Source organism: Symphalangus syndactylus, chromosome 18, assembly GCF_028878055.3.
Source record: "Symphalangus syndactylus isolate Jambi chromosome 18, NHGRI_mSymSyn1-v2.1_pri, whole genome shotgun sequence".
NCBI lineage: Eukaryota > Metazoa > Chordata > Mammalia > Primates > Hylobatidae > Symphalangus > Symphalangus syndactylus.
Genome location: NC_072440.2, coordinates 111,742,484 through 111,763,202, shown reverse-complemented (window position 1 = coordinate 111,763,202; position 20,719 = coordinate 111,742,484). Strand labels below are relative to the sequence as shown.

The following is a 20,719-nucleotide window of genomic DNA, read 5'->3' as shown; positions in this document are numbered from 1 at the left end:
AACTCTACACACAAAAGAAAAAATTGGAAATGGTCCTACATCAGTGCTGGCATAGGTAACACACGTAGGCTCGTGGTCCAAAACCCAATTAGATACCCCAACATGAAGCAGTTCTGGGTTATTTGAGCCCCAAAGCAACTGGCGGAAACAAGTTTCATCTGGAAATCTGCAACATTAAGCCCAGACATAATTATAGTACTGAGGAAATTGATCAGTTTCCTATAAAAATGACAACAAATAAAGAAGCAAGGCACCAGGAGAGAGAAACAGCAAAGAAACATTCGGGCTCTCAAGGGCGCAGGATGGGGTTACCAGACATGAAATACAAAATGATTGTGTTTGATATGGCTACAGAAATAACAGGAAAAAACCAAAAATATAAGCAAGAACAAGAGACAATAAAGGAATAATATTTGAAAAAGACACTAGAACTTTCACAAATAAAAGCTATAATAACTGACATTTAAAACCCAATGAATATTAAAAAGCAAATTAGAGACACTTGAAGGTGAATCAGAAAACTGGAAGATATGTCTAAATAAAGTATCCAGAATATAGTCCCATGAGACAAAAAGACAGAAGATATAAAAGAGTGTAAAGAATATGATGGTCAAAGTGAGAGGGCATCATAAATGTTTAATCAGAGTTTAAATGGAATAAAAGAGAAAAAGTGGGAAGATGCATAGAATCCAGTCAATTCTCACCATCTCCATCCTTTCCTCTTACAGCTGATTTTCAACACTGCAGCCAGGAAGAGCCTCCTGGAAGATAAATCAGATGGCAACACTTCTCAGCTCAAAACCTCAACAGTTGCAGCTCATTTGGAGTAACACTCAGAGCCCTCCAGCCGCCTCACATGCCCTCCCTTCCTCTCCTCTCTTACCTCTCTGCCCCTCCCTGCCCCAGGCACAGGGCAGGGAAGGCAAGCTGATCCCTGCACTGCAGAGTGGCCTGAGGGTGGGCTCCTGCTGCTCGAGATGAATCCTGTGACCCCATTTTAAACAGCAAGCCTCCCTCCACACATCTTCCTCCCCCTCCAATTTATGTTTCTCCAGAGCACTTCTCAGATCTTGATATGCTGTAATCAGACTTTTGTTTGTTGTGCATTAAGCTCTGTGATAAAATGTCGTTGTCTCCTTTGTTCACTTCTGTATTCCCAGCACCCAAAACAGGGCTTGATGCATAGTTGATACTAATGGGATATCTGCTGAGAGATGGGTGGATGGATGAGGACAAATTCCAAAAGGTAGGGCAGAAAGTTGGAATGTGCCTGGGTTTCTGCTCCATCAGTGCCAGCCTCCCAGCTTTGGGTTTTGTATCTCCCTACTTCTTGTTATACAAGAAAAAGAAATTTCTGATATGTTTAGTTCAATATTTTCATGTCTTCTATTACTACTGTTTGCAATGGCAGACTTATTGAAGTACACTTCTCTCTCATTTCACAAGGGTTATCTGTGCCCACGTGCCGGGGAGGGGTGCAGCAAGTCAGAACAGCCCAGGAGTAGGGAGTGACCAGGCCAGGGCCCTCCCCACACTCAGTGCAGGACTGTGCCCTCATTTCTCATATACACTCACCTCCCAGTGTGCAAATCTGGCATTAGCCTTTAGGGTGTGAGGACAGAGCACAATCTCATAGTGTCTTCTATTTGTTCCTAACTTGTTCTTATTTCATGAACATGCATTTCTGTTTCCTGAGTTTCCCTCTGAGATACACAGCTAACATTTTGTACGGCTCTTCTAATGGGCAAATCTGGAAGCATTCCAAGTTTCTAGATCTTCTGTCCTGAGAGCAGGGTTATTTCCTCAAAAGCCAATGAGCACCCCACTCCCAGAGCTCTGCCCCTAAAGATGAGGCTTCATCTCCCCCCATCTAGCCCTCCCAGTCTACATGGGACAGTAGTGACAGCCCACAGAGCAGGGACCACCAGCAGGTGTTTACGTTCTGAGCTGGAGGCAGCTCTGTTTAGACAGGCCTCCGTGGTGGAGCTGGCTCCCTGCACACGTGCACACTGGGCAAGAGGAATGCAGGCAGCGGGACTTGTAAATGATGATGTCCCAGGTGACAGGTGAGAGTGCTCTGGAGGCAGCTCTGCACACTGAGTCAGACAGGCCTCCACTCCCTCCTGCTCCACCTTCCCCTTCATCTGCTAACTAACTCATCAGACGCCTTGTGAGTGAGGCAGCCCCTGACTCAGAGGACAAGGTGTCACCCTTCCTGTGGAACTTCAAGACTGGTTTGAGCATTGAAGACCTGGAAGCCTGCGGAGATGCTAAAGGAATCCATCTGAGCTGCTGGTGGGGCAGAGCGTTTGACAGATTTGGGTCAGGGCTGCTGCTGTGCCCTCCCCAGCTGTGTGGTCCGTCTCCCAGGCCCACCTGTGCAGAAGTAAGACAGCAAGGATACGCCAGCCTCGCTGCCATCAGCCCCTCGGGCACTTCTGTGACCAGCAAACCTGTTTTCTTCTCTCCTTCACAGGATCCCTGATAGGAGACCTGGTCCTCTGTTTGTTCGTGGGTGGCTTGTCAAACAGATTTCCATTTTTAATAACTATTTTTATTAGTAAATATTCAGTTATAGTTGATTAATACCATGCAGATTAACTAGCTCTAACCCTTTTAGCAGTTCCACTCTTTCTGTTATATGTACATTTTAAAAATAAATCATTTTGACATATTTGGAATTCTGATTTTTAAAATTCTGTAACATATAATACCATCTTTCCAAATTATTATATTTCATCATCTTAATATGTAAACTTTCCTGTGTCAAGCATTGCACATATTCGATCATGTTTAATCATCACCACAGTACCCGGAGGCACCTCTTAGGGCCCCTGGTTTTAAATTGAGGAAGGTGAGCCCAGATATGCTGTGTTGGCTGAAGTCACCCAACTGATCCTTGGCACAAGCAGGATTTATGTCCAGACTGCCTGGTCTACAGCAAACAGTTTTCCATAGTAACTTAGGTTTTTTAAATAATTTATTTTATATACAAGGGGCACCAAAATAGGTAATCAACATGATTTCTAAACAGTCTTATACCTTTCAAAGTCCTACATGTTTTTCAATTGCTGAACATAAAATGAAACAAGCTTTCTTGAGATTATAGTGAGAGCTTTAAAAATTGTGTGGTTTCACCTGCTGACTTCCCACTAAGATTTCTTTTAAGGAACTAGTCTGAATGTAAACATAGAGGTGGTACAGGGACTCTGGCCTGCTCCACACACTTCTACGGAGGGTTTCTCCCAGCCGCCTCCGTCTCAGGCTCAGCCAAGGACCCCACTTCTAAATTCATGGAATTCCCACATCTTCCTCCAGATCCGCCTCCATCAGTGCCGCCTGTTTTCCATCCTCTTGGGCCTTTGGTGCCTACACTTAGTGCTATTTCTGATGTCTTTTTTGACATGGGAAACCGCTTCCTCACTCTTGGGTTGCTGCCCTTGGCACCGAGAGGCTCCTTCCAGCTCTTCCCCTGCCTTTCAGGCAAACTCTTCTGAAGGTCGGGAGGTGCTGCTCCACCCTCACATCAGAGCGTCCCCTCCCCTCTCTTCATGTTTGACCACAAACAACCTGCACAGCAACTATTCCCAAAACTGCTCCCAAACTTTTGTTCATGTTGATGTTGTGACCTCTTCCCATGAGTCATGAATGTTCTGAATGGCATCTAGAACAGTGAATCCTTTCCAGAAGGTTTTCAGTTGACTTGCCCAGATCCATCAGACGAATCACTATCTATGGCAGATGTAGCCTAATGAAATATATTTCATAAATAATAAGACTAAAAAGTCATAATTACTCCTTGATCCATAGGCTGCAGAGTGGATGTTGTGTTAGCAGACATGAGAACAACATTTATCTTCTTGTACATCTCCATCAGTGTTGTCAATGAGCAATATTTTGGAGGTATTTCTTTCCTCAAGCAGTAGGTCTTAACATTAGGCTTAAAATAGTCAATAAACCGTGCCATAAACAGATGTTCTGTTATCCAGGCTTTGTTGTTCCATTTACAGAGCACAGGCAGAGTTCATTTAGCACAGTTCTTAAGGGCTCTGGGATTTGGGGAATAGTAACTGGGTATTGACTTTAACCAAAAGTCACCAGCTGCACTAGCCTCTAATAAGAGAGTCAGCCTGTCCTTTGAAGCTTTGAAGCCAGGCATTGACTTCTTTTCTCTAGCTATCGAAGCCCTCGATGGCATCTTCTTTCCACTAGAAGCCTGTTTCATCTCCATGGAAATTCTTTGTTTACTGTAGCCACCTTCATCAATGATCTTAGCTGGATCTTCTGCAGAACTTGCTGCAGCTTCTGCATCAGCACTTGCTGCTTCTCCTTTTGCTTCTCCTTGCAATTTTATCCTATGGAGCTGGTTTCTTTCCTTAAACCTCATGAATCAGCTTATGCCAGCTTCAAACTTCTTCTTCAGCTTCCCCATGCCCCCTTCATAGAATGGAAGAAAATTAGGATCTTGCTTTGGATTAGGTTTTGGCTTAAGGGAATGTTATGGCTGGTCTGAGCTTCTATTCAGCCACTAAAACTTTCTACCGCAGAGAGTAGCTAACTATAGGCAGCTCTGCAAGTCACCCTTAGAGCGTTTTCAGCCTGTTACTTGTAATTTTCTTGAGAAGTTTAAGCTACATGACATAAATATGAGGGTTTGAATCTTGAAAACAAAGGCCACTGCTGTCATATGAAAGTGGAAGCTATATTTTCTCCTTAACGATAAACATTTTATTTATAAGTGGATGAAATTATAAGATCAAATGGTGGTTTCAGCTAATATTATTTTAATTAATAGACTTCATTTTTTGAACAGTTGCAGGTTTACAGAAAGAACTGAGCTGCAAGTACAAGGAGTCCCGATATCCTCGTCATCATCTCAAATTTCCCTTGTTTTTAACATTTCACATTAGTGGTGACATATCTGTTAACAATTTTATTTTATGGCTGTGAATAGACTGGATTTTCTCTGTAGTGCTGTAAAATTCGTTTATTTTTATTTCTTAACCAGGAAATGGTTGTTATATCCATAGTAAAAGGCACGACAGTTATTTCATTTGGGATGAATCTGGCTGTAGGGAGGTTCTGCAGTGTGAGGGCTGCTTTTATTAAGGAACAACCTTCTGTCGGTAAATGTGAGGCTTTTCCTTATGTAATGTGAGACTTATTTAGTCAGTGTCTAATTTAGCTTAAAAAAGAAAGTGTCCAGGTTACCTTTTCACGGAAATTGGTAGGGAAGAATTAGAAGCACTTACAAAGCAGGGACGCTTGGCCTCCTTCCTCCCGAGGCCCCTGGGAATCCCAGCATGTGGGTGCTTTACAGACGAGGCTGGGGGGTGGAGGCAGCGTGAATCTCCCCGTTTGTGCAGCGGGAGCAGAGCGGACCTCGGACTGACCACTCCAGATCCCGTGGTCTGCCCACAACGCCGCGCCACAAGTAAGCGGGAAACTGACTCGAGGCCGGGATTCACATTTCAGACTTTTCGGAAGCGTAGACCGCCCCACACACTCTCTGCGGCAGTGGATTTAAAACTACCCCATTTCCAGGCAGCGTATCTGACGTTTGCTGTGCAAAGTCAGTGGCTTTTCGGAGAGCGCATAGTGCAGCTGATCGGCCTGCGCTGGGCTGTTCCTGCTAACGGGCACCGGGCCGCCCCTGCTAACGGACATCGGGCCGCCCCTGCTAACGGGCACCGGGCTGCTCCTGCTAACCGGCACCGGGCTGCTCCTGCTAACGGGCACCGGTCTGTTCCTGCTAACGGGCACCGGTCTGTTCCTGCTAACGGGCACCAGGCTGCCCCTGCTAACGGGCACCGGTCTGTTCCTGCTAACGAGCACCAGGCTGCCCCTGCTAACGGGCACCGGTCTGTTCCTGCTAACGGGCACTGGTCTGTTCCTGCTAACGGGCACCGGTCTGTTCCTGCTAACGGGCACCGGGCCGCTCCTGCTAACGGGCACCGGTCTGTTCCTGCTAACGGGCACCGGTCTGTTCCTGCTAACGGGCACCGGGCCGCTCCTGCTAACGGGCACCGGTCTGTTCCTGCTAACGGGCACCGGGCCGCCCCTGCTAACGGACACCGGGCCGCCCCTGCTAACGGGCACCGGGCTGCCCCTGCTAACGGGCACCGGTCTGTTCCTGCTAACGGGCACCGGTCTGTTCCTGCTAACGGGCACCGGGCCGCCCCTGCTAACGGACATCGGGCCGCCCCTGCTAACGGGCACCGGGCCGCTCCTGCTAACGGGCACCGGTCTGTTCCTGCTAACGGGCACCGGGCTGCCCCGGCTAACGGACACCGGGCTGCTCCTGCTAACAACAGGTTTCCTTTGTTGGAGATGTCAGAAAATTCCTGTGGCCTCATTTTAACTTTCTTGGAAGCAGTTAGGAAATATCACATTTAAACAAAATTAAGACATTTGTGGAAGGAAGTGGTTTGGTGATATTAGAAACATTTGGGGAGTGGTTGTTAAAATTTAATCAGCGTCTTTGTGAACGTCCGTGGCTCTGCCCCACTGCACTCCAGCCTGGGCGACAGAGCAAGGCTCCATCTCAAAAAAAAAAAAAAAAAATGGAGTTTGAATTTTGTCAGATGTCTCTTCAGGATATATGGGGATGGTCTTATTTTTATTGTCAGACCATTTAAGAGGATGAATGATAATAGATGTCCTAATATTGAACAAGACTAGGGTTTACACCTGGTCTTTATCACGTCATTGTGTTGTTAGGATTTGTTTAACAATGTTTATGAATGAGATTGGACTTTGCTTTTTAAAAGATTTAATCTGAGATGTGTTTTGCTATTAGTAGTAGGCTCAGATCATTGAAGTATTTGGAAATTATTTTGCTATCCTCTGAAACAATTTTAATATTACGAAGCTGACTTTTTATATTTTTGAATTTAATTGAAAAGGATTAAGCAACATAGTCATTTTTATTTTATTTGATTAGGATTTTTGTGTGTGTGTTGTGTGTGTATACAGACAAACTCACTGTACACACACACACACACACACACATATATATACCCTGAGTTATTAAGAGTTTGAAACTTTCAAGCTAGTGTGGATTTTCTTATTTGTACTACAGAGCCAGAAAATGTTATCTATACTATTTCTTATAGTGGCATAAAATAAGTTTTCTTTGTGGCATTATGGTCAACTTTTGGGAATGTTCTATGGATACCTGATATAAATAGGCAGCCTAATTTCAGGGTACAGTCTCAAATCATTGGATACCTTTTATTTTTATATAGTATATATATTTATACATTTTTAATATGCTTGATCTGCAGTATGCTGAGGGGTGGGTTAATCTGTTTTTTTAATATTTCTATGTTTGTCTAATATACTTTAGCTTGCTAAATATGAACAGGCCCATTGATAGCCACATGCATTATGTATTTGTTTTAGATTTATTAAATTTAACATCATAAGATGTGCCTTTGTCAACCTTGGCAGTCAAGCTCTTCCTTCAACCTCTAGCACCTGGCAAATATTTATCTGCTTTTCATTATTATAATTTTGCCTTTTGAGCAATTTTATGTAAGTGGATTTATGTCGTCTTCAGTGTCTGACTTCTGACGCGAAGCAAAATGCTTTGAAAATGCACCATGTTGTTGATATATCAAGGTCCATTCCTTATTGCTGAGTAGTGTTCCACGGTATAGACAGAGCACGAGGCTTCTCACCCATTAAACAGATGATGGACATTTGGAGTGTTTCAAGTCTGGGGTCACTATGAATCAAGCTCTTATGAACATCATGTAATACTTTATGTGGACATGTATTGTTATATCTCCTGGACCAATACCCAGGAATGAAATCTCTGGGCTAGAAGTTAAACTGCCACATTGTTTTCCAAAGTAACCATGCAATTTTGCATTTCCAGCCACAGTGTGCGGGAGTTTCCAGGGCCCCGTATCCTCATTCACACTTGATAGCGTCAGTTGTTTTCATTTTAGCCATTCAGAGGTTGTGTGGCAACATCTCACTCTCAGTTCCTATTTGCTTTCCTTAATTGTTAAAGATAATTGGGCATCTTTTCCTGTCCTTACTTGGTATCCATATATTTTCATTGGTGAAATCAATGAAATCTTTGGTCCATTTTTTGATTGTGTTATCATTTTAGTGATTTATAACAGTTCTCATCTACATTTAAAAATTGATATTTAATAGATGTATATGTTTTTGATATAGATGTGGTAATCTGATGCATTTGTATAATCAAATCAGGGTCACTGGGATATTCATCACCTTGAATATTTATCTTTTCTTTATACTAAGAACATTCAAATTATTCTCTTTTAGCCATTTTGAAATGTATAATCCATTAATGTTAACTGTAGTCACCCTAATGATCTATAAGACACCTGGTCTTATTTTTTCTAAGTGTGAATTTTTACCCATTAATCAACCTCTCATCTACTTTTTAGATGTATCTTTGTGGTTTTTAGCAGTTTTATAATGATGTGCACATATGTGACTCTCCTTGTGTTTATCCTGCTTGTTCATGTGTTTATTCTGTTTGTTCATAGTAATTCTGAAATCTGTAGTTCAACATCTTTTTAAAGTTTTGGAATATGCTCTGGCATTCTATCTTCATGTACAGCATCTGCCTGGTTTTTCCCTCCACTTTTTGACTAGAACCTTCGCTACCTATTTTCTATACCTTCTTGCCTTATCCCATAGTTTCTTTTGTTTTTTCTAGTATTTTCAGTCCTTTCAAATCTCAGTCTGGACGTATGTTTCTGATCTGCCTTCAGCTCAATGATTCTTTTTTTCTGCTGTGTCTAAATGACTGTTAAATCCATCTATTGTCTTCTTAAGTTTATTTTACTTTTCAGTCTCACGTTTTTCATTTAGTTCTCTCTTATAGTGTCAAATTTCTGCTGGAGTTCTCTACCTTTTCTTTTACTTCCTTGAACGTATAAAGCATAGTTTCTTTACAATAAGTCCATTGTAAATGAGTGAATTTATTTTATCTTCTGTAGGTTTAAAACTTTAAATTTTGTAAGTTTAAAAGCATGGAAGGAAATACCATATAGTGCTTAAGGACACAAACATACGTAGTAAAAATGTAAAGAAAATTATGGAATTAAAAACAGCAGACTCAGGGTGATGATTCCCTTTGAGACAGCAGTGATTGGAAAGGGCTTAGAGAGTGGGAAATAACTGTTTTACTTCTCGCTGGGTGAAGATAACATGGGTCTTCTTTCTCCTTTTCCATGTCTTAAGAAGGTATAATCAATAAAAAGGCAAATGCCCAGGTGTGTGTATGACGTAAAGCAGTGAGGAGCAAATAGCAGGACAAACAGTGCAATGTGCACCTGCTCCTCTCAGGAGGGTTCGCTGGGTGAAGCCAGAGTTGAAGCAAGGAGTCCACGCAGGAGCTAGGGCTGAGCGGGCAGCTTGCTTCAGGGTGGGCATGGGGGAGTGCAAATATTGGGTCAGCAAGTGTCTGAAAGGCAACAGAATCTCTGGTGGATTTGATAAATGGCATGAGATAGAAGAACCAAAGTTGGCTCTGAAGTCACCCGAGGACCAAGGAAATCCAAGGATGGAATTTCCATTTACTTTTACGGAAGAGGAACACTGTGGGAGGGGCAGGCTAAGTGAGGAGAAAGAAGAGCTTGGATTTGAGCCCATGAGTGCTGAGGTGTCGCTCCTTGTCCAGGTGGAGCTGTCAAGCGCATAGCTGGAGAGGGGAGTCTAGAGTTCAGGGAGGAGCTCAGGCAGCCCAAAACGGAGGGGATTTCACCCTGCATATGAGACACAGGACTTCTGCCTACCTTACGAAAAAAAATAAGAAAAACAAAATTGAAATATTAACTTAGTAAACATTTAAAAATTTTATTTAGAGACAAGTCTACCATATCACTGTAAGTTTATGCTACTGCTTGAAATGAACAAATGTAGCCCCATAAGGAAGAAAAGTTGAGAGATGCCGTATGTTTAAAGACATGGTAGTCAGACTTCTTTGTAATCGTATTTCTATGATAAATGCATAGTATAATTTTTGAAGGTATAAAGATGATTTCTAAGGATTTATATTCTAGTTAATACCTACAACTCTAAACATTACTTAATACCTCATTTAAGCTGATTTCTTTTTCTCTAGTCACTTTGCAAATGGAAACGTATGAATTGAAATTCGTGGCTCTACCCTCAAGATTCTCAAATTAAAATACAGCTACCATATACACGGCCAGATCAAATGCTTAGTGATGTTTGAAAGTGTTCACAAAAGAACTATGAGCACATAAATTGTATGATATTCTATGACACAGCAAGTGTGATAAAGTTAGTACAAAGTATTTAAAGATATGTCAGTCAACTCTTTTTTATAGAAAAACAAAATCTTTTACATACTGAATGGAAATTTTGTAGAACAGAAGTTTTTTAAAATTCATATTAAACATTGCTTAACTAGTAAATCCTGTCAGTGTAGAAATAATTTTTTTGTAATTCTCAAAGAAGAAAATAGTATACGCTTTAATTCATGGTTACATAGTTGGCTGGAAAAATGCCAGTTTGACCTCGAAGCTTTCCTTCCCACCAATCAAAATGTGAATCTGTTTTTGATATAACTGTGATTCTGTCTCCAGCTTGAAAATTCAAATCCCCAGGCTGCTGTCCTTCAAATGCATACAGCGCTGTCACTTCTATGGGTTGATTCAAATTGCCTGAAACAAGAAAAAAGTATTCACATATTTATGTTCTTTAAGGGAGAAATTGGGGGTATCTGCTGGTAAGATAAACATTAACCACTTAGGGCTTGGCATGCTGATGTCTTGGAGGCTGGCAGAAACCACAACAGTCTGTGTAATTTTCATCACATTATTAAACTTATTTTTCTCTGCACATTATATACCTAGCTAAGGATTTAGCACATGCTTCTGGTTATAATTGTCTAAATTTTGAATAATCTATGAGATAATACAACTTATATTTTTTTCTATTTTAATATAGTCATTGCTGTGGTCTGAATGTGTGTCCCCCTGAGATTCAAGTGTTGAAATCCTCAACCCCAAGGTGATGGTGTTAGAAGTGGGGTCTCTGGGGGCTGATTAGGTCATTAGGTTTCCCCCTCATGAATGGGATCAGTGTCCTTACAGACAGAGCCTCAGGGGAGCTTCTTGCACCTTCCTCCTTGTGAGGACACAGCAAGATGGCACCATCTCTGAAGCAGAAACCGAGACCTTGCCAGACACTGAGTCTCCTAGAACCTTGATCTTGGAATCCAGCCTCCAGAAGTGTGAGAAATAAAATTCCATTGTCTATGAGCTGCCCAGGCTATGGTGTTTTGTTACAGCAGCTGGAAGGGGCCAAGATAGTTGTGACAGTTTCATGGATGGCAGATGCTGGAAAAAAGGCAGATATGTGAGCTCATATCAAACCCTAGGAGATTCAACTTTAAAACCTGGCTCTTTACTCACTGGGCTTGAAGATTACAGCCCAGTTATATTTTGCTCTTTCATCAGCAGACATTTCTTCTCCCTGGGCTTTGTGGCTGTTTACATTTCTGTGCTTAATTGATCCATCCTCTCAATATCAGAGGTAAGTTGGAATTAACACAGGTATGAGCATGTTTACATGTTTCACGAGTACTTCAATGCAATGTGTACATCCATGTATTGCAGAAGGAAGAAAATACTTTGAGAACTAAGCAGTTAACATGAATAAAGGATATTAAATATTATAAACCATATAACATCATAAAAATATAATGAAACAGTTTTTGAGCACTCAGCTACATGGAGTCTGATGCTTCTATGCTTCATATAATTCTGTGCATAAATTAGGCAACTAGATGTACAGACATACAGAAAACATCAATAACCAGATTCTACAGCCAGGTCCTATTTGAACCCATAATACAATAATAATAATAAGAAGAAGAAGAAGAAGAAAGTGAATTTGGTCCATCCACAAGAAATAAAAACAGTCAACACTTCAAACTACTCTGACTAAAACACTGAATTTGTAGCTCACACAAGATGGTGCTACAGTTCTTTCTTTAAAGTATGTGCCATTTAGTTGAGTTCTAAAGAAATAACCCTAATAATAATTACACTAGAGATAATACTGGTATAACTACTTTTTTCTATAATAAAAAGAATTTCTGTATATTTTATTTTGTCCTATATTTACTTTTAGTTTACCAATTTTAAGGAATAAGGTTAAAAGAATGTCACCAAAATAAAATTTTGACATAGTCTAGAAACAATAGAAGTAAGTTAAACATTCTAAGTACACGATTAAATTCTACACATTAATGAGCAGTCGCTGCCATGCACTGTGAAAGGAGCAGTGCTCTGCCCTGGACGGGGTACCTGGCAGGCGCTCACGCCATGCTTCCCTGTCATCAGATCAGGATGCAAGCTAATGCTAAAGAAAAATCCATCCTGGAAATCTCTTATTCACGATTATATTTAGGATATCCACATATAAAGTTGAATCTTAATTAACCAGAACAAATCAGTGAAGACCTTCCAGGAACTCTGTTCTCCTCCCTCTTGTCTCCCAGACACGTTAGATAATAGGAAGAAGTGAATTAAAAGAGTGCTTGTGAACATCAGGGAATGTTCTGGGGGCCACAGCCATCTTAGCTACCATGCATTTATACACTTGCAGTCTCATTTATAAAATCAAAAATGCATAATAAGGACGATGACAATGATAACAACAGCAATCGATGTGCATCTGGGAAGAGCAGCCACCGCGAACTGCTCAGGCATGTGGCAGGCACTCACATGTGCTCCTCCTACACTGCCCACTGCCATGAGCCAGCTACTCCTATCCCATGTCACAGAATTGACGTGGATGCCAAGTAACTTGTCCAAGGTCAGGATCCAATGAAGCTTGTCTCCAGGTCATCCAAGACCCTCAACAACCTCATAAATATGAAATTGTGCTCAACAGACCAAACTGACATTTATCAGAGCATTTTTTATGAGGCAAATGTTCAAGGAGGATTAATGTGGTGACCCGCCTCACTGGGTTTCCAGACTGTACAAATAACAGCAGCCGATGCTATGGTTCTGGGTAATCCCTGATAACTGAATTGGTTCTAAGAGTTTCAGCAATATATTTTGTGAGGAATAATAGGAGAAATAAATATATTATGAACTAAGACAGAGAAAGAAGGAGAGATCGCAGAACTGGTTTGGTCCCTGCCCTCACAATCAGGTGTTGTCTAATTTTCTCTGAATTGCAGACTCCAAATTAAACGAGGATAAAGCAGAGTGAGAGAGGAGGGTAGAGGAGCAATGTGGGTGGTTTTCAGGTGCAGCTGAAGGCAAGGCCACCACTGAAGGTCTGAGGGGCCAGGATCTCACATTTATCCTTTACTGAGGCTAAGATGTGTGTTGACTGTTCCTTGTGCCGAATTCCTCATCCAATTCACCATAAATGCCTCTGCCTCCTGGGGAGGAGTACAGGAGAGTCAGGAGTTGAGCTGTTGTTGGAGAAACTCCATCCACATGAAAATCACAGGAGTGAGGCCAGCAGATCCAGGAGCCTATCTGCTTTCTCAGATAACAGTTCACAAGCCAGTCAGTGCTGTGCCCTGTGAGTTTTTTCTTTGAAAAACTCCAAATGACTTTAAGTTCATCTTTAATGTAAATATTAGAGATAATTTTCACAAGGAGAAGTTTAATGCCCACAAAAGAGTTCACTAAAAATAGGTGAGCCAAGTAATGACTCCTTCCATGAAGAAAAACCTTCCTGGTTACCGGGAAGCAAACCCCACTGAGTTACTAAAAAGCTGGGCGTTCCCAGACGCCTTTCCTTCTGCATAACATATGCCTTTAAGCTTTATACTCACGTACTTAAAAAATCAGAAGGATCTTTGAGGGAATTGGCCATTTCCTTTATAATATTCAAGTTTAGTTCAAGTAGGGATTATTTTTCCCAAACAGGAAGCAGAATTAGATCACAGTCAGCATTGGTGACTGGCAGCTGCCCTGAGGCCCATGATTAGGAAGGCTGGTCTGTGGATGTCCCTGTTTCACTTCCAGTCCGCTTTATCATGGAGCCTGCATGAGGTTGCCCCCATGCAGCAACCCTGGCCTGACCTGTTTCAGGAGAAAAATCACAGCCTTGGGAAGGTCACAACTAGGAGAACACAGCCTTTGCTAAGCACCCTATGAGGCACAAGATAGCCCCGACAACAAAGTGTTATCCAGCCTAAATTGTGTGTAGTGTCCAGGTTGAGAAACCCCATCCCGGACAACTATGGGATGGGCAAGAGGACGGGGAAGAATGCTGACACTGGAGGGTCCAAGCTTTTGATTATGAAACCATTCCTTCCAGAGTCCCTAGAGGGAAGATCAGAAAATGGGACCGTGCATTTGCAAGCTTTGTCTCTCTGGGAGGCCCAAGAACTACGCAGCTGGACCTTCCAAAGGGCAAAGCCAAAAGATGGTGGGAGGAAAGTACAGGTGATGTAGCTGATCATCACACCCGACAGCCCCTCTGTGGGGCTGAGACAGATTCAGGAGCTCGCACGTGGAGGACTGAGTGTCCTGCTTCATCAGGTTTTCAATTTAAGGCTCGAGCCCTGGGGCCATGTAACTGTGACTTTTCTCTGCAGTGATGGTAAACAAACATGAGGAAATCCTTGGAAAGAGGTTAATTCCTTCACAGCTGCTTTTAAAAAAATACAGTAATGTAAAGTGAGTTTTATTTAAAAAGTGGGCTGTAAATCTTCCCTTTTAATTTTTTCTTCAAGAACCTCTTTGGAGAATGGGCTAAAGGAATCTTAACTCAGTTGTGACTGAGTTACAGTTTACCTTGTCTTGTCGTCAAATACAAACACAGAAGCAACCGAGAAACCAGCCATGGCAAGTGATGTTCTGTTTGGGTCCCACAGCTGGTAAGTGAAAGTACGGGGTTCAAATCGGAATCTCTGTCTCCACAGTCCACTTGAGTTTAGCTTCTTATCATGAAACGTTTTTCCTTGGTGCTGTTTATAGGAAGTTTCTAATAGAGAAAGGAACTCTAGTTCCCAACGTCACATTACCAAGGCATTCTTTGGGGGATCTGTGGCCTCAGCTCTTTTTCTGCCAGCTTCCCTCAGCTCTGTCTCTCTGTAGGGACCCCCTCCCTTCCCAAGCAAGTGCAGCCAGTCAGCTGACCTTGTCAAGTTTAGGAGCGCTTTAACAACCCAATACCCAAGTCTAAGTCTAATCTTGAGACTTTAAAAGTAAGAGGGTGTGTAAGATAAAAATCTGGGTGTTTATGCTGTCTTGGTGTCAACATTTATACCTTAACCACTTTTGCTTCTAAAGGACGTGTATCCAAAGGCCAAACTTTTCATGTCTCTTTAACCCAGCCTGTAATGTGGGTGTGAACTTGATGTCTCTTTAACATGCTCTGTAACATGGGTGTGAACCTCTCAGAGCTTTCTCTGCACACCTAAGGCCACGGGACAGCATCTTCTGCAGGTGAGCCCCCGACCATCGCACCTGCTGTCCATACAGGACTCTAGGAGCAGGAGAAACATCTGGGAAAAACACCGGAGTGGGCTCCCAGGAGGGGAGGCCAGGGTGAAAAGAAAGGTCACCAACCCTAAATCCATCAGGAACATGCTGACCTCTCTTCAGGGGATGCTGCTTAAGAGACCTTTTTGACATATTTTTATCTGCATGATATAAATTTTTAAAATATGCTTGAGTACCTATTTTTTTGGTATTTTATTTACATGAAATGTTTAATTCTCCGACAGTTATATATCCAGCAGCATATAGCTTTGTGACTCCAATGACGAAAGTATTCAATGTGAAAAAATGAACCGGCTATTTTATGATTGTTTAACTTTGCCCTCAATTTGTGTCCCATTCACATTTGCAAACAATTGCTCAATTCTTTCCAGGAAAACCTCTGAAGAATATTTAAGTAAGACAGGTTGAAGGACCATTTTTACTATGGTAAATCTTAACAAGTTTTATAAAGTAGTTTCCAATAATAACAAAATATTTGAACGTGAAAAATAAAATTCTTAGAAATATAAAATTTATGGTGCTAAAACACAGAGAAAATGGAATAAGGATGAAATTGTAATTCAGAATTAGCAAACTTTGGCATTTTATCTCCATTATAAATTCAAACGCTTCTGGACAGCACATGTTGAGGAGATCACGTGCTCCTCAGACGATGCCATGGCTCCTGGGGCTCAGCAGCCCTGTCCCCAGCACACACTCCCTACACACTTAACACTGACTGTCAGCTTCCTATCCGGGGCTCAGCAGCCCTGTCCCCAGCACACACTCCCTACACACTTAACACTGACTGTCAGCTCCTATCCGGGACTCAGCAGCGCTGTCCCCAGCACACACTCCCTACACAGATAACACTGACCGTCAGCTCCTATCCGGGGCTCAGCAGCCCTGTCCCCAGCACACACTCCCTACACAGACAACACTGACTGTCAGCTTCCTATCACCCTCATTATCTTAAAGGCAAGTAAGACAACAAAAACATAGCATTTTCTAAATGAAGTACTTCTCAAAAGAATGTGAATATTCTATAAATTAAGGAAAAGGGCTGAACACTTCCCAGAGATTTTCATAACCTGTCAAGATTAATTAGGAAGTTTGTGATCACAAAACGAATATGAATCATTTATAACATACAGATTTATTGATTTACCACCTGTCTCGTGATAGCTGGAAAGTCCAGGATAGAGCTTATATTCATTTCTGTTACCTGCAAAAAAAGAGGAGAGAGTGATTTTGAAAACTTATTAGTATATATTATACAAAATACACAAAATGGCCAGATCCTGCCCTTGCTGAGCAAATATTTTAAATCACTAAATTGATAGGATCATCATCATTTGATTGTGCTTCAGATCAGAAGGTAAACCTGAATAAAGCCAGAAGATACATGAAGTATAAGGTAGATGATAAATACCTGATATCTGCATGACACAGAAGTACACACACTATTCTCATTATAAATTCAGATGATAATTCTATTAGGTTCTTCTTCAATTGCGTTGAAGGCGAAGAAACAGAAATCACTGATTCATGGAAGGATTTACTCTGCATAAGAGCCATTCACTAACTGCATCCACATTTCACATTGGATTCCTGTTCTGACGCTCTGGGGGCAACGTAGTGTAGAAAGAGGCAGGACGGTCTGGGGGTTTGCTTTTCTTCTTCAACTGTAGAAAAACTGATTCTAACAGTATAGAAGACAAAGAGCACACCCTGTACATCATGTTCAGCTTTAAAAAGAACTTATCCAGGAGCTGGAGATCTGGAGATGGTGTCTCTTAAGCGACCTGTGCCCACACCCCCTTTTGCAGTCTCTGTGTACTCCTAAAGACTGGCATACACCAGTTTGAAGGCCACTGGCCTAAGAAATTTATGAAAGTAAGAATTTAGAAATAAACATTGGTGGGATGGGGAAAAGGATACAAATACCCCATGAGAATCTATTTTTAAAAACTGATTAGAAATATTTTTGAGCAAGTGACCAGATATAAGACAAACAAAATATATGCAAATTAAGATTTCCTTAACTGAAAATCGGTACTTAAGCAGAAATAGAAAAGTGCATTCCATTCGCCTTAGCACATCAAAATCGCAAAGTACTTGGGAACAAATTTAACACAAAAGGCACAGAAATTATGAAATCTTATTGAAAGACATAAAATCTCAACAAATGGAAAGCATGAAATGGTAAAATTATTATATCTCAGTAATAAATGTATACATGTAATGTTACTGTAATTAGCATCGAAAAATTATAGAATGGATACAAGTACATAATACTATTTCAACTAGAATTGTATATTGGGGAGGAGGGGAAAATTAGGAAAATGATCTCAAATTATGTGAAGACTAAGTATCCAGTAAATGCAAAGATAAAAAATCACAAGAAAATCTAGGAGACTATGAATACACTCTTGTGTAGGAGGTGGGAAGACCTTAACCATGACCAAAGTATCCAGATCTATAAAAACTAAATGATAGATGTATTTTTAGATAAAATTTAAAACTTTCATAAAGTAAAATCATGAAAAACAAGATCAAAAGAAAAATGATAAATGTAGAAATATGCTGCAACCCAAATGACCAAGAAAACCTGTAATATAGATAACATTTCCATAAATTGAGAAAGCAACAAATATCCCAACAGGAAAAATAGACCAATGAAATGAAGAGACTTTTCAGATAAGATTAAATCCAAGGCACCAGCAATTTATATGAAGAGATGTTTACATTCACTAATAGGGATAAATACAATCCAATTAACAAGGAGATGTGACAAGCCTTGACTGGCAAAATCTTCTAGATGCTTCCGCACTAATACTGGTGAGGAAGGTATATGCTGAAGAATGTCATAATGGATGTCACAGTTGAAAATGCATTCGGTGGGGAATGTAGATGGTGGAGAGTGTATATAGTGGGGAATGCATACGGTGGGGAAGATACATGGTTGAGAATGAAAATGGTGGAGAATGTATACAGTGGGGAATGTGTATAGTGGGAATGTCTGGTGGGAAGCCTATATAATGAAGACTTGGGAATGTTATTGGGGAGTGTATATATGGTGGGGAGTGTATATATGGTGGGGAGAATACATATATTGGGGAGTATATATGGTTAGGATTGCACATGGTGGGTAGTATACACGGTACAGAATATGGTGGGCAGCATACATGGTGGATAATTCATATAGTGGAGAATGCATATAGTGGATAGTAAACATGGTGAAAAATGCACGTGGTGGGTGGTACACATGTTGGGGAATGCATATGGTGGGTAGTATACATGATGGAGAATGCATATGGTGTCTAATGAGAAATGTGCATGGCAGGAAATGCCTATGGTGGGAAGCAACTATAAGTGAGGACTATTATGGTGGGAAGGTTATGGGGGAGTGTATATATGGTGGGGAGTATATATGGTTAGGATTGCACATGGTGGGTGGTATACATGGTGGGGAATGCATATGCTGGTGAATGTTATGGTGGGGAAATGGTTGATGAGACTCTAAGTAGTAAAAACTTTTGAAAAGTAATCTGCTAAATCTGTTAAAACTTTAAAAATATATTATTTGACCTATTATGTCCACTCCTGGTAACTATCTCAAAAAAAATAAAAGTGCCAGTATATATAAATATTAATTTAGAAGTATATCAATTGTGGCACTGTTTGGCATGGAAAAAATCTGAAATAAAGTTAATATACATCAATAGGAGAGTGACTGAGTAAACTATATACATTTGTGCCATGGAATACTGAATAATTATTAAAAAGAAGCAAACAGAACTATACCAGTTGACTTAGGGATTTCTATGTGGAGTTGTTGAGCAAAACAAACCAACAAATAACAAATAAATAAAGAAATATAAAGAAGATATAGTAAAGCACATATAAGATGATAGCATTTTTATGAGACAAAAATATTCTGGCCATGTTTATGTATATGTTTGCACACGCCATGTGTAGGACTGCACAAGAATGGAGAGAAAAACGTGAAAGTTCATAATTTATGTTGTGAACGTGGGTTCCTGGAATCAGGATAGAGGAAGGTATCTCGTAAGTTAAAACGTAGGTGAAATGGGAAAAAGGAAGCAACACAACAAAGGAAAAGAAAAAAAATACCGCCTTCACAGACCATCCATACGAACACATGTGCATTTATATAAAATTATGTGTGTGTGTGTGTGTGTGTATGTATGTAAGGGTATGTAAATAAATGGAAAATACTTAGTTTTTAAATAAAGAACTTAAGAAAAGGTCAGATTTAACATAAAAGGTTAAAAGCAGTCACTAGTTTTACATTTTTAGTTTACTGAATTAAAAACTGATGTTCAAAACTCGAGAGACACAGCACATGAGAAATGATGGTATCGCATGGAAAAATTGTAGGGGACTAGCCGCGAAGGATGAAGCTGAAAAGGTGGAGGGGGCAGGAGTGTTCACGAGTGTGTCGAGTGAGGCTGAGGCTGCAGAAATGTGGCCAGGCTAACCTGTACACTGGCAGGGACACAGCTGTGACTGTGCAAAATGGGGAGGGCACCGCCTATCTCCCCAAGAAAGGGTTCGGGGAACACACGTGGTCACCGTGGGAAACAGATCCGGAGGCTGGCACAGGCAAAGGGCCTGTTTTTAGAAAACTCACACAAGGGGGTTACACAGCAGAAACAACCTTCAGAGCTTTTCAAGTGTTAACTGAAAGGAATTTTTTGAGGTAAGGTCCACAGTCATTTTTAAATCTGCACTGATAAAGACTTGATACTAAGAGGACTAGAATTTTTATAAATGAGAGGATTTTATACATGCATATGCAGGTATCCATTCTCAGTGAGGACATTTTATATATTTTAAAACATACATATGGGTCAAATTTTATGTAATCACTCAGATCTAAAATAAAAATAAATTCAGTGCTCATATCTCATTAGTCACTGCAAATATGAGTTTCAGTAAATCAATCATCTGAACATGAATCAGCAGTGGACCACGACTCAACCCAAAAGAACAGGAGACAGACGCAGAGGTAGGAGGCAGACGGGTAATGAGGAATAGGCCTGGTTCCCCTGCATCTTCCTGGGAGGGTTACATTTAGACCAGACAAAGGCACAGCCAAGAATCATATGAGGGACGTGGGCTCAAAACTGGGGAAAACGATTACAGAAAATCAAGGAGGAGGCCGAGGATGCGCTTCCTGCCTTCTGCAGAGCTTTACCATTTACTCCCCGCAGAAC

The 20,719-nt window shown here is 41.0% G+C and overlaps 1 protein-coding gene across 8 annotated transcripts in view; it reads right to left on the bottom strand.

Moving 5' to 3' along the window:
- Positions 1-9,818: 9,818 nt before the first annotated feature.
- Positions 9,819-20,719, bottom strand: part of SH3YL1 (SH3 and SYLF domain containing 1) — a 44,752-nt gene continuing 33,851 nt past the window's right edge. For 6 of the 8 annotated variants that reach the window (XM_063622876.1, XM_055251899.2, XM_055251898.2 and 3 more), the window contains 2 exons: positions 16,645-16,701; positions 9,819-10,676 (listed from right to left, as the gene is read on the bottom strand). In XM_063622876.1, coding sequence (XP_063478946.1) covers positions 10,486-10,676; positions 16,645-16,701 — 248 coding nt within the window. In that variant the 3' untranslated portion in view covers positions 9,819-10,485. The remainder of the gene's footprint in view (positions 10,677-16,644; positions 16,702-20,719) is intronic. The other 2 variants (XM_055251896.2, XM_063622877.1) reach the window with 2 other exon arrangements.